Raw genomic sequence first — 14,450 nt, 5'->3', positions numbered from 1 at the left:
CAACGGTAAGCTGACATAAGTGGACGAAGCGAGACTTGAAACCTGCGAACCCAAGAGAACGAGACCAGTGTGATCCGTACAATCAGCGTAATCGACACACACGGTGGAATCGGGGCAGTCAGCACGATTGTCACGAACGATCATCACCAGATATCGGGGAGGCCAGATCGGCGCAATCGGGGCAATCGGCACGATTGGCGCGAACGGCAAGGAAGGATACCAAGGATACGACTAGGCACGGAGACATCGTGCAATCCGTTGCGGAACCAACCAGCGAGCGTTCATCGACGGGCCCGACACTGACACCACACACAAAAAGAAACCGTAAGTAGTTACAGATAGGAAGAGATAGGGCTGGTAGGGACCGTTAGGGCAAAAATTAAATAAATCGCCGTCAGTAAGTAAATTAATTGTCTTGTGGTTTTTCCTCTAATCTCGCAAACCTTGGCAAAAGAAGCCGACCCAGAGTGTGGTTGGAGTCACTTGTGGGCTGAGCGGGCGTAACAAAAGGGTTTGTTACAATGTTTATTGGAGGCGAACCAGCCTAAGGCTGAAAGCCTCCTAAATAAAGCTAAATTAATTAATTAATTGGTGTGAATGTGTGGAGAATATTCAAGAGACTATTGGAATATGATGACCAGGTGTAAGTGTACGTGTAGTATGCAGTGCCGCATGTCGGCAATGAAGTCGTCGTACAAGCAAAATAAAACCAACCCGAAGGAAACAATATTCGATGGATTGAAAGATAAGTGAACTATTGATTTTTTATATTATAGGAACATATGGTTTTTTTTTTCCTTTGTTTTGTTTTTTTCCGTCGATCTTGTTTTCCGTGCTGAGCACCAATGCTACCGACGTGCCAGGAAGGCAGCTCCCACACCTGGACCCTACCTATCAACTCACGAACCGGGGGACCAACGGCTTTACTTCCCATCCGAAGGAAGGCGTGATCAAAGATGTTATGCCTCAGAACATCCCGGCGGCGCCGACTGGGATTGAACCCAGGCCTGTTGGGTTGAGAGGTAATCACGCTTACCACTACACCACCGGCGCCGTTAGAAACATATGGTTGTTCTTATTGATATTTCAACTGGAACATAACATTCTTCTGGTATAGGTCACGTTTCCCTATATGCTATGCAATTCTTAGCGATCATGGATTTGATCAGCGGATGCGGTAAAGATTGCTAAAGAGTGATTGTGTCAGTGATTTGTTTACATTAGATAAAATTTCCGCTATGAAGTTTTTTTTTTCCTGATGAAAACATTTTGCGTATACGTATACGTGATGTAGTGTGCGTACGATAAACGTCAGCAATCTCTATGGGAGAGGGACAAGTGTGTATACACTCAAAATAATCGACACGTCAATGCTACGTGAGAACATACGTAGATTTTTTCCATAATACTTATCACGTAAGAGCTACGTGATCTTCACATGGAAGAACTCATTTCAATACGCTTCATCGTCACTGGATTAATACGTAGAAGTTACGTGATTCTTGGGATGGAATTCATGGCGGTTTCCAATGCTTTTGTTTTCAAATCGTTTGAAATAGAATATATTTTTGCTCAATACTACAATTATAATAAAAACGTTTTTTTTTTTTAAATTTTGTTCAGGTGTGATATTATAATAAAATCCGATCGGGAACACGAACTCCAAGACAATATAATATGGTAATCATACTTCATAGAATAATGCGTTATAAGTCCTCCTCAATACCATGGTACTCCCTGCCGTCCACAGTTCAACTAAATTATAAAGGATATACGATAAATTATTTCAAATAAAAAATCTTAATCCAATTATGCTTGCAATTTGAAAAGCGAACAATAGAATAGCAATCACAATTATTTGACTTTCTCGATGAAATGTAAACATTCTAATTGAACTGGCGCCATATTGTATTCCACAATGAGTGGGGCACTCAATGTTTTTTTCAGACGTGAAAATCACTTAAGGTTTACGTGAAACTAACATAGAAGCTGTGTATGTGGATTTCACGTAAGTTTCATTAGAAATATCAGTGGCTTCGAATGGCATATCGTTTGATGTCTAAGCAACATCTTGTAGATTTTACTTATGCCACGTGAAATTGACTGAAAACAAAAAAGTGAGACTCTACGTGATTTTTCACGTAACAATAACGTGTCAATTATTTTGAGTGTAGGTATGTTAGAAGTGAATTGAACGTAGGGTGAATGTGCCGGTCTTTGTTATGTTTATGGTGTGGTATGTGTTCTGGATGCGACCTTGAGAATTCCATAGACCTTGGGTGAAGCGCACCGTGATGGGAGAGTATGGCCGTTTTAACCAAGATGACTTCGAATAATAAACAGTTTCGGGGACTTCGTTTTATTTCCATAGCTTTGTTGAGTATGCAACCACTCGACGAACCCTCGAAGGAATATTATTATTTAAAAATTATTTTCAGCTCTTCAATGATGAAACATCGTTTGAGTTCGTTGATGATGGAACATATTTGGATTTATATCGTTATGATTAGTTTTTCTCTGTCTTCACTCAGATTAGATCCATTGTTTTAAATAATATAAGTTTAATTTCAGCTCTTTGAGTATATGACATCATTAGATTTACATAACAATATTGCACCTTTTTCAGTTTTCATTCATGCTGGATGTATGGATTTAAATTATTTAAGGTTTTTTTCAGCTCTTCGATCATGAAACATCTCTTGAATTATTTTATAATAATTCATTTAAACTATTGAGCTTTGTATTTCACTGTTTTACCTTAGAACTAGCCTACGATTAAAAATCTCTTTAATCAGGATTTGAAAAACTTTTTTAACCTGATGTTCACCCGATTTTTGGTTGTATGAAAATGTATTTTCAGATCTTCGATCATGGAACTCTTTTAGATTAACATTATAATGATTCTTTTTTCTTTTCAGCTCTTTGATGATGGAATATTGTAATGCTTCAATCTTTTCAGCTTTTGCCTTGGTTGAATCTATTGATTTGATTTGTGTACATTAGTTTTCAGCTCTGTGATGGTGGATTTTTGGATTTATATTATAATGATGATTTTTATTTCAGTTTTCTTTGAGGCAAATCCTGAAATATAGCTTAACATGAAGAAATTCTCTTAATGTAGCGTATCGTCTACCAAAACGAACCCAACCCTTATATCCAACATTCCAGTGATTTCTCGTGGAAGAGTAGAGGATTTCTCGGTTTCGTAAAACACGAGTTTTCACGTCAACATATTTCTACCCAATTTCAATTGACCTGCATTCTGACGCGCCTGGCGCTGGTATTGCCCTTTAAAAGTATGAGATTACCAGTTTTTACACATTTAGGATCAATGCTAGTACCAAGCATCATCTGTTGATTCTATATGTAATTACAGCTGATCTGGCAGTAACGGAGTAGCGGACGCGGGCGGTCAATCATACTCATGCTGATATTTCATTCAGCTTCTACCACAGGTTCGTGTTGATGTCAAGCAGACGGTCTACAATTATAATTATCACGTAAGGAGGATGGAGAAACCTGCGATGGGTTGAAGAAAGTATACGAGGAGGCCTGTTGTTGTTGGTGCAGCTTCACTTGGTTATTTGGGTGAGATCATTCCTATTTATTTATTTATACAGTAACCCCTCCATATCATTAGGACATCAATTCAGCTTATCGTTTACCAAAACGAACCCTGCTGCAAACCCTACCCTCTTATCCAACATCCCAGTGATTCCTCGTGGAAGTGCAGAGGATTTCTCGGCTTCCATTAAAGCAAGTGTCACGTCAACACATTCCTACCCATTCCTTTTTTGACCTGCGTTCGGGTACGGCCGGCACTGGTATTGCCTAGTTTGAGATCCCCAGTTTTTACACATTGAGGATGATTGCTAGTTCCAAGCATCGTCTATTGTTGCTCTGTGTAATTACAGCTGATCTGGCAATAACAGAGTAGCAACCGTGGGCGGTCATTCATGTTAAAAAAGAGGTTGAGCATAAAACCTGTCAATTTCGTTCTCAGAGCGTCACAATCAGCGATTTACTGTTCGTAAGCGTTCACTCAGTGAATCGTAAAATCGCTAATTGTAACGCTCTAAAGGGTGATACGGTCAAAATTTGGTCAAGGGAAAACGCATGTAAATCGGTGAAATCGTTTATTTAAAAAATCAAATTAAATTTCTTTTTCAAGTTCAATTAGTATAAAATTCAGGGAAAATATTCAGTTAGGCTTCAGCTTTTCCAAATCCGAATTGCCGGGCCTTACGGTTGACCCCTGCCATCAGATTTTGTACAGCCACCTTGTCCACCTTCTTCGCCGCAGAAAGCCAGTTTGCCTTGAACTGCTGCTCGCCCTTAGCAGTTTTTTTGGTCTTCTTTAGGTTCCGCTTGACAATAGCCCAGTATTTCTCAATTGGGCGGAGCTCTGGCGTGTTGGGAGGGTTCTTGTCCTTGGGAACCACCTGCACGTTGTTGGCGGCGTACCACTCCATGGCCTTTTTACCGTAATGGCAAGATGCCAAATCCGGCCAAAACAGTACGGAACAACCGTGTTTCTTCAGGAAAGGCAGCAGACGTTTATTCAAACACTCTTTCACGTAAATGTCTTGGTTGACAGTCCCGGAAGCTATGAAAATGCTGCTTTTCAAGCCACAGGTACAGATGGCTTGCCAAACCAGATATTTCTTTGCGAACTTTGACAGTTTCATGTGCTTGAAAACATCTGCTACCTTTCCCCTTCCTTTTGCCGTATAAAACTCCTGTCCCGGAAGCTGCTTGTAGTCGGCTTTGACGTAGGTTTCGTCGTCCATTACCACGCAGTCAAACTTCGTCAGCATCGTCGTGTACAGCCTCCGGGATCGCGCTTTGGCCGTCGTATTTTGTTTATCATCGCGATTTGGAGTCACTACCTTCTTGTAAGTCGATAGTCCGGCTCGTTTTTTGGCTCGATGCACGGTTGTAGACGATACACCCAGCTTATTTGCGGCATCTCGGAGAGAGAGGTTAGGGTTTCGCTTGAAACTACCGGCAACTCTCTTTGTCGTCTCAGCGGCTTCCGGTTTTCGATTTCCCCCCGATCCAGACTTCCTGGCTGTCGACAAACGTTCCCCAAACACTTTAATTACATTTGTAACGGTTGATTTGGCAACTTTTAGCGATTTTGCCAACTTTGCGTGCGAGTAGCTCGGATTTTCGCGATGCGCGAGCAAAATTTTGATACGCTGCTCTTCTTGCTTGGACGGCATTTTGACAACTGAAATCAAAATAGGAGCAACATTCTACACACACACACCTTCAAAATGAGGGGTGTTCAGGTTTTTTAAATGCAAAATTGAAAGAAATACGTCAAGATGATATTGACCAAATTTTGACCGTGTCACCCTTTAAAAGCAATATTGTCAGGTTTTATGTATCAAACGCATACTTTACAACCTTTTTTTGTAACTCATAAGTACTAATCGTCTAATGACTTCATAATTACAAAACCCAATTTTGTATAGCTAGTGAGTAGAGGCAAGCCTGACTCCATTTGCAACGCCAAAATGACCTTACAAATAAAAGAGGCATTCAATCACAAGAATGGCCTCAAATTGTTGAAATGGCAATTTAAAATGTTTTGAATATCCTAAACAAAATCTCTAATCCACGGAATTATCCTTCAAAACGTCATAATACCAAAAATCAATAAACGGTGATATTCAAAATTCTACTTTAGTCACGATTTTCGGCCCCTCGCGTTTTTCTTGTGAAGCAAATGCTATCTTCGTCACGTTTAGGGTACGGGATACTGCTCATCGTGTAGCAGTGAAAAAGCGTAAATGTTTTGCAACGTACCATATCAACTAGATAATACAGTATATTAAATTACTTCATCATTTTTTATAAGATTTCTAGAAGCGGTATTTTAGGCAGATACATATTTTATACCTTTGCAATATGATGTGCGACTTAGATCAAATTATAGGAATACAGCACTGACCAACTCAACCAATTAGCACGAATTTCAATTGCTCCTGAAATGTCAAGCTGGTTGATGCTGACGCTCTGTTTACACTACGCTGACTACTTTTTAGTACAGTTCTAGTACATTTCTAGTACACTAGTGCTAGCACACCAGCACAAGTGTAGACACCCCATAAAGAGCGTAGCAATTAAGTAGAAAAAGACCATTGAGTGGCATGAGTTGCCATCCAAATGAATTACCATTTATCTGTCAAATGTCCTGTAGTGGATTACAATGACTTAGAAGTGCAAACTGAACGTAACGTGATTGGAAAATAGATACATACTGAACGAATAAAGAGATAAGCATTTCCCAAATAGATCACTGACGACAAAGTTGCTTTTAAGGCGGCTCCTAGCATGCACTCAACGTGCATACTAACTACCATCACCGTACGTTCTAGGGGAGGGGGCCATTTCGGATGCTCAGCAGATCAAAGTCTGAATTTAGCGATTTAAAAAATTATCTTTATTTACTTAATAAATACCATCGTCGGTGTATCATCTCTGTACAGATTCGGTCATTCAGTTTCCTGATTGGTCCTTTTTCGTCGTTTCAAAGTTCAAGCTAACGGGAGTAAAAAACATCCAATTGAATGTGTACACATGAGTATTGTTTGTCTGTGTTTGTGTGCATCTTCTTTCCGGTTGGACCGTCGACGGGCAACGTCGTTCGACCCAGTCGGGGAAATCTATGTTGTAAAAGTTGCACGTCGCGCGCCAATTCCGGCCTTCATCAACTCAGACGGATGCGTCGTCGCCTTATCGGTGCTGAGTGCATCCGTCGGGTGGTGGGTGGGGGCTTGGGCGCGTCCGCAAATCAATCGAGATTAGATAGAACGCAAAGTACAATCACGTTTCAGAACCGGTGGCAGGCGTTAGTAGGTTGCCTCGTTGTTTGATCGCGCCCTTTTTCTCGTGCGTCGTTATACTATATACATACACTTCCAATTGAGAGTTTTGTGTCCGTTGTCCATTGTTTCGAAAGCTGCAGTCGCTCGCGAAAAGTTGCTAACCCGGCGGCAAGGTGAGGGTTTGTTGAAGTTTAAGGGGGAATTATGGGTGGGGGATAGATTTAAGGGATGTTGAAATAAATAATATTTGGCAGTAGGTCCGCGATGGATAGCAGCTCCGGGAGATTTGCTGAGGTGGGTTCTGGGGTTATGGCAAAATTTAGTGGTAGTGGACGGCACCGTGAGCTGGGGCGTAAGCCTGTCCGTAGACAGCCGGGGAGTGAGCGGCGTACACGGATGGGGCATGAGCGTAGGCAACTGGGGCAGCATGAGAGTAGTAGGCTGGGGCAGCGACGGTCTTGACGACAGTTGGAGCCTGAGCGTAGGCAACTGGAGCAGCATGGGAGTAGACAGCTGGGGCGGCATGGGAGTACACAGCTGGGGCAGCATGAGAGTAGACAGCTGGGGCGGAATGAGCGTAGACAGCTGGGGCGGCATGAGCGTAGGCAGCTGGGGCGGCATGAGCGTAGACAGCTGGGGCAGCGGCAACGGTCTTGACAACGGCTGGGGCGGCATGGACCTGTGGAAAAAAGGAATAACTCAGTTAGATGGATGCTGCGGAACCGAATGTATGAGGTAGTTGTATTACCGATGGACCAGACTTGGAGACGACGGCGTTGAATCCGTTGACATCATCGGCGGTGTAGTCGACGGTGCGGACGGAACCATCGGGTTCAACCAGGGAGTACTGTCCCTTCACAACATCACCATCACGGCTCTCAACCTGCGATTTCACATCTCCGGTAAGACCATCATGGACTCCATAGTTGAAGGAGTACTGTGGGTGGGACTGCAAAGAAAAATGAAGAAACCAAAGTCAACGCATGGGTAGGTATAAGTGTGATTCAGTTACGGACGCACTCCGTTATGGCTTGCGGGCTGACAACAAACTTGACCTTTACATTCTTTGGATTGAAGCGATTTTATGGCACCTGAGCAGAGCACCCGAGGGGTGGGCTCGAGTAGAGCCACGGGAGATTTATTGCGTACCGACTGAAAATGCTGCACTCCCTCGGTCTACGGAGAAGCAGAGCAAAGCGGAGTGCAGAGAAAAATTACGTTCACTCCTCGTCAGTCCCCACCGCTCCGAAAGGCACTGGGTTGGAAGCGAACGAACGGCTGATCATGCGTTAGTAATCAATCGCAAGCGGTAGTAATTATTCGCGATTAAAATCAATTGAAATGCGACGACGCCGCAGGTGGTGTTGACACGTCAGAATTTCAACCAATACAACGAGGTTCATCACTTCACCCCTGTTGAAGTCACCGGGCGTCATTTTGCTCGTAGGGGGGAAATATGGAAATTGAGATGTCACCCTTCCTGCTCTGCCACCGTGTTGATTTTCCCACTAATGAGACTCCAATTATGGATGGACAGGGGGAAGCCGAAGGTGACATCTGTAAGTAGCCGTCGCTAATTAGAACCATAAATAGTTGTGACGGAGGTGGCTCGTGGAATCTCCAAACATGCCCCGGTGATCTTCGCACATTGCATCGGGGCGGGAAGGAAAGGTCGATCGATCGCGATCGATGTGAAATGCGATCAAGGTTGGGTCATTAATGATGGATTTTTAACTGCATCAGAGTTCACCGTCGCCACACGGTCAGTAGTCAGATGACGCTGCTGGCCGACCTTGCATTGGAAGTGAGAAAAGTGCTATTGAATAATCGAGTGCATTTCTCAATGTTGATCGCCGTCGGTGTGATGACGATGGCGGTGTTGATGATCATAAGGAAGTTATTGGTAACGAGAGGGGCTTGGTTGAAGCTTGTAGAATGTGGCGGGAAGGCAATGTCGTTTAGGTGGGGGTTTGCTTTTTTCAGGTAGGTGGAAATTGAAACAGTTTGAAGAGGTCGGGGTCGTGTTTGTGAGTCTCTTCAGCTTTGCATGAGACGTTGCTGTTGCTTGCATGCGATATTGGTTATGAAGAAAGCAAAAATTGGGTTAAGTTATTGAAGGTGGGATGACGGGCTGAGTTACCTGCTTAAGATTCCCAGTTAGGTAATTTGAAAAAGTCGGAGCAACCAGGAAGACCACCGAAAATTTGGACAATTTGATTAACCGGTTATGAAGAGTATCTCATGCATGCAGTTCAAGATGACCGCTGAATTAAGTGCCGATACATATGGATTGGGGCATCCTACAAAGAAGTGGCTAACAGCTGAATAAAATAAATGAGATCTAATAAGACTGATTCGGGACGATGGCTGGGAATAACATTTTTAAATAAATTGTTTGTGATTGAAATTTGGTAACAGGGGTAGCAAGAAACCAATTTTTATGCAATCAGCAGGAATAAGCTTAACTGTAAGTGAATAAGTACGGTCCCCTGGAACGTTCCAATAATCCTCATCCCAACGTTTCCCGAACAATTCTAATTATAATTATAATTCTGATCCTGATACCAAAAGTTGGTGTTGTACAGCCTGAAATACCAAAAGAATGGCATGCGAAATACTTTCTAAAAATCAAAAATAGATATTTTGATACCCTAAGAATACCTGTGTGGTATCGTTTTGGTAATGCATTCGCTGAATTTGGAATTGGAATGATATTGTGGGAGCATTTTTTGAATGAAATTTGGAATAATTGTTTGGAAATTTACCAGGAATAATTTTCAGACTATTTCATACCAATTTATGGTATCGAAATATTCGTTCCTGCTCGGGTTGGGATTCCCGCTAGAAGAAGTTTTTTTTCTGGTGGGTTGAGATGATATCGACCTTAGTTGAAGTATCTAAGAGACTGAACACGATCGTTATCATCTTTACGAAAATGTGAAGCTTCTGAGCAAAATTTCTGAAAGGTAGCTCGAAAAGATTGATAAAATCTGGTTGGAGTGGACTGTAAGCCACGTTAGCATGTTTTGCTAGGCATCACCACACTGAATGTGGTAGGAAATCTTATGCTACTTGTTATTTACTATCTGTCACTTGTCAGAATGTTGGGTTTAGATATTGAGCATTGGCGGGGATAAAATCACATTTTAATTCAGAAGTACAAATTTATTCGATTTAGGCAACGAGTCAAGTCACCTCCAAGCCCGATAATTATTCGATTTACACCCTTTTTGCAGAATGAGGTTAATATATTCTTCTTCTTCTTCGCATTTTAAGCGTTTTGCTTATCGCATATTAGCTTATTGCTTTCAGCTTTCAATACCCGTACCATTTTTGCATTGTGTAGCAAATACAATCATACTTTATGCCCAGGGAAGTCGAGAAATTTTCCAACCCGAAAAATTCCTAGACCGGACCGGGAATCGAACGCAGCCACTTCCAGGATGGTATTGCTTTGTAGCTGCACCTTTACCGTCCCTGGAGGGACTTTTTTAGCTGGTTAAATCGGTTTTTCTCTGAATAAGCTGCTTTTCAGCTTCGATTGTTCGTTAGGAGTAACCCAACATGATTTTAAATTCAAAAACAATATTTTAAAACTTGTGAACAAGTGGTTTGGATTCCTGCAACCCACCTTAGAACAGCCAACAACCTACCGATGAGAAACAGCCCAACAATCATTCAAAGCTGAAACCGAGGTAGTCCAAACAAAAAAATGTTCTTCTTCAGCTAAAAACTGGCTTGTTCAGCACCTAATCAGCTCAAATTATTTGCTGGGAATGCCCTATAGAAGCGCTGCCAGTAGGCCGGACGTGGTCTCTGGATCTCAACAAGGATATCATTCTAGTCCAGATTTATTCATCATTATAAATTTTACAACATAATTAATGAGAAATGAACAAAATGATGCTAATCGATCAAATATACAGCCATTTAAAAAAAATCAAGTTTAGAAAGGTTGGGCAGGCCTGCTCTACAGTGACTATCTTAACTGAAGATCAGCCAAGACATCATCCAAGAGTGCTTGAATGGCCGCCAAAAAATGTTGATCAGGACGACCAATGGAGTAAGCCTTCAGTTAAGTGGAATTGGGACAGCATCCAAATTGGAAGTTCAAGAGAACTACTGGAAAAGATCATTATTTATCATCAGAAGCCACTGAATCGGCTGTGGTAAGCTGGTGAGGCCCTGCGTGCTGAAAAACGGATACCAGATAACCGGTTCTGAATGATCTCCCTGCAATAATCTTCATAAATGGTAGAATGGGACATGTAAAATGCCATCTTAGAGGCTAATAAGTGGCGGTTATGGATGATTGATTAGTCTGTTGGAAGTGAAAAACACCGAGGGACCTCGTACAATAGGTTTGAGACCGCCACCGATGTAAACACTCCAAGCTCGTTTACCGATGATGAGTGAATATGATTGCTAGTAACAGATCAAATCATTGCAGATTTAGTCAATATCGTATATAAGAACAAAATTCACTGAATGCTGCTACAGTTGCATCGTTAATAGTGCAAAATTCCTATTAATATTAAATCATTTGTTTGTATCGTACAATAATACAAACTAAATCGGACAAAATAGTTTAAACATTCTAAATAAAAATGTCTTCACGAACATTTGGGTTGATTGAAGGTCGATCAGCTAAATAGATAGCTAAATAATGTTGACTGAATAAGCAATAATTCAACAATCGCAAAAAATCAAAAAAGGAGCTTAAGGCTCACATCTGGATACTGATCCACTAAAGCTTTATAAAATTGCTTTCAATTTCCACAACTAATGTAAAGGTCACCATCCCCTGCATCGTTCCCCCTTCCGAAATGTACTTACGTAGTAGTCTCCCTTGTATTCGGTGGCCAGTGGGACAACACCAGCGGCGGCAACTCCGAGGAAAGCCACGCAGACAAGGGTCTGTAGATGAAAAGAAAAAAGCAGCGATCAGAGAAATGAAGTTCACGAAGCACTATGTCAAACATTCTGAGCAAAAAAAACGATCACTTATTTGCCGGAAACACTGGATTTTCAGATCACTCCAACCAATGCGCACAAATGAAAACTACCATCTTATAGCGTCCATTTAAACTGATCACTCGAAGGATCCGAATTTCATCCAGCGAAATGATCGATCCTGCACCAGAATTCACACAACAATTCACTCACTTTGAAGAAAGCCATTTTTGAGTTGGTTTGTTTTTTTTTTTCTTAGAGGTTGCTTCTAACGCTCGACGACGAGTTCTGAACTGTGAATGATATCGGTTTGATTGCACCCGGGCACTTTTATACCAAACTCCACCCCGTAGATCGATCGACCGGAGTCACTACCGTGCTAGTAGATTGCCATTTTTCCCGCCGCAAACTTTTCTCAATTCTCGGCATCTATGGGACCCGAGGATCCAAGACTTCGCACGTACCACACCCCCGTCACCACGCGCGCACACACACATGGCAGTTCTCGTGGGTTGTGAACCCTTTTCCTCGCATTTGTCGCTCAGCCCATTCTCTCTCACTCAGAACGAATAAATGGTAGCCGCAAATCAATGCGTCACTAACGAACTAGCGAATGGCCAACGTCTCTAATAAAACTACAGCTTGTGTACGAGAGCTCCGGAGAGCGAAAAATTGTAACCCGCCAGCGATCAGAACCCCTGCACTCGTTTGGCTATTTTTTCTTATTTTCGTCGGTCGGAGCGGCGTTCGTCATCCGTCCGTGATCATGTATAAGACAAATAATACGCCAGAAAGGGGTCGGTTCCGATCGAATGTAAACATACTAGGCGGCTCAGTGCGATGCGGACAGCGATCGTGCGAAGAAAAAAGTGATCCGCATTCTCTGCTGGCAGCGTGACCAGGTGGCAACGGAATGGTTGGACGGTCGGTTGGCGGGAAATTCTTGCCATAGTCGTGCTCTATTGGTGACTGGTGTTATGTTAGAAATTATGTTTGTTGATTCTGATTGGTATGAAGCAGTATGGCACTTTGTGCAGTAATGTAGAATTGGTGGCTTTGGATAATAGTGACCAAATTTTAGGGATTTGCATTGTGGTGCAGCATCTTTTTGGAAAATGCGAGTCAAAAGTTATGGGCTGCCCCAGGTTGAATTGATGGTGAAATGTATGCATTAACGTATTTTAAATTTAAGTAAGTTTAAGTGAGTATAAGAAGAACTTGAATGGAATCATCATATTTGATCGCGATAAATTGGTATCCAACAAAAAATGTGGTGGTGGTGGTGTATTAATATCAGTTAGTGTACATAGAGTATGAATCAGAGCAAATCTCAATTTGCATATGTTGGGAGTTCGACCATGTTTGGGTTAAATTTTTTGGGATCGAGTTCACATTTTTGCAGCATTTTATTTCCCTCCAGAGCATGGAACAAAATAATCATTCGAAAATGTTTTAAGGATGTCAAATAACATTATTTCAGGATTTAAGGCTGAAGCAAACGTTCAGATATACAAAGATTTTAATCAACGTGCAGACAATTTTTTTTGTTGATGATAAAAATGAATCCTTTTTTATTCCGATTGTAGAGGAAAAAGAAACACTTCATACTCTGTTCGATAAATGTGCAGCAGTTGGACTAAAGCAAGTGAATCACATCAAAAATCAAAATAACTGTTATTTAGATTTGCTTATTGCTAATATGGCTGATGGTTTTGGCATATCTGAGTCCCTCACTCCACTTGGGAAAAAGTAAGTGTTCCACATGGCAATTGAATACTCTATATTCATACACGAAAAAACGCAATGTAAGATAGTAATTTGTCCGAACCGTTCTTTGATTTTAGCAAAGCAAACTATGGACTAATCAAAAATAAATTCGACTTTATAGACAGGCAACCTCCACCACATAATTGTAGAACAAGCAGATGATACATTCTATCAAATTATTTATGGTTTTAGAGCAGTCAGTGCCAATGAAAGAAAGAGAACAAATACCAAGGAACGAATAACTTAGAAATGGAAAGCAGAAAGTTAATAAGGCTTACTTTATGTGACTAGCGGAACCTAGAGATGAAAACTGCATATGAAGAACACAATATGCAGTTAGAAAATGACGTTAAGTCAAACCTAAAATTATTTTTTTTTAATTTTGTTAAGGCCATCGTTCGTACATTTTGAGCCGTTTCTCTGTGATTTGGGTGGTTTTCTTGGAAACGTCCCGAAAATCCTGTGAAGGAAAGCGAATATCGGGAAACAAATTCCGTCCGATTGTAGCCAAGGATTTTGTTTTCCTAGTGGTGTAAAATTTGGGTGGAAAGTGCATTCAACTTCTAGTGGTGTGCTTTTTCCGGGAAAGTGGCATTTCCACCCAAAGAGAATATGCACGTGGGGTGTTTGATACTACTAGCTATTTCTCCCGTCAGTGTATATGTGCGCGCAAGGAAATGCAATCTTGCGCCTATGTTTTCCCGGGAATTTCCCAAGAAAGTATACCATATTTTTATACCAAGACTATGCAACTATGCACAACATGATGGTATACATAAACATATGATTCTCGAAAATTTGTAGCATGGTTTTTCAATTTCCAAACCATGCGCCAAACATTCTCGCTGTAAATTCGTCACGGACATAGTAAAGAAGCAATCAGCAATTACGCAT

At 41.5% G+C, this 14,450-nt stretch overlaps 1 protein-coding gene across 1 annotated transcript; it reads right to left on the bottom strand.

Annotated features, from left to right (window-relative positions):
* Positions 1-6,428: 6,428 nt before the first annotated feature.
* LOC135706837 (cuticle protein 21-like) lies at positions 6,429-12,099 on the bottom strand. The gene is made up of 4 exons (XM_065228510.1): positions 12,003-12,099; positions 11,673-11,753; positions 7,585-7,785; positions 6,429-7,515 (listed from the first exon to the last, which is right to left on the bottom strand). The coding sequence occupies exons 1-4, from the start codon at positions 12,015-12,017 to the stop codon at positions 7,156-7,158; spliced, it is 657 nt and encodes a 218-aa protein (XP_065084582.1). The 5' UTR covers positions 12,018-12,099; the 3' UTR covers positions 6,429-7,155.
* Between the last annotated feature and the right edge of the window lie 2,351 nt (positions 12,100-14,450).

Source organism: Ochlerotatus camptorhynchus, unplaced genomic scaffold, assembly GCF_037179485.1.
Source record: "Ochlerotatus camptorhynchus isolate MF236.1 unplaced genomic scaffold, CSIRO-AGI_Acam_v1.1 ptg000291l, whole genome shotgun sequence".
In the NCBI taxonomy this organism is placed as follows: domain Eukaryota; kingdom Metazoa; phylum Arthropoda; class Insecta; order Diptera; family Culicidae; genus Ochlerotatus; species Ochlerotatus camptorhynchus.
This window is presented reverse-complemented; position numbering and strand designations above follow the sequence as displayed.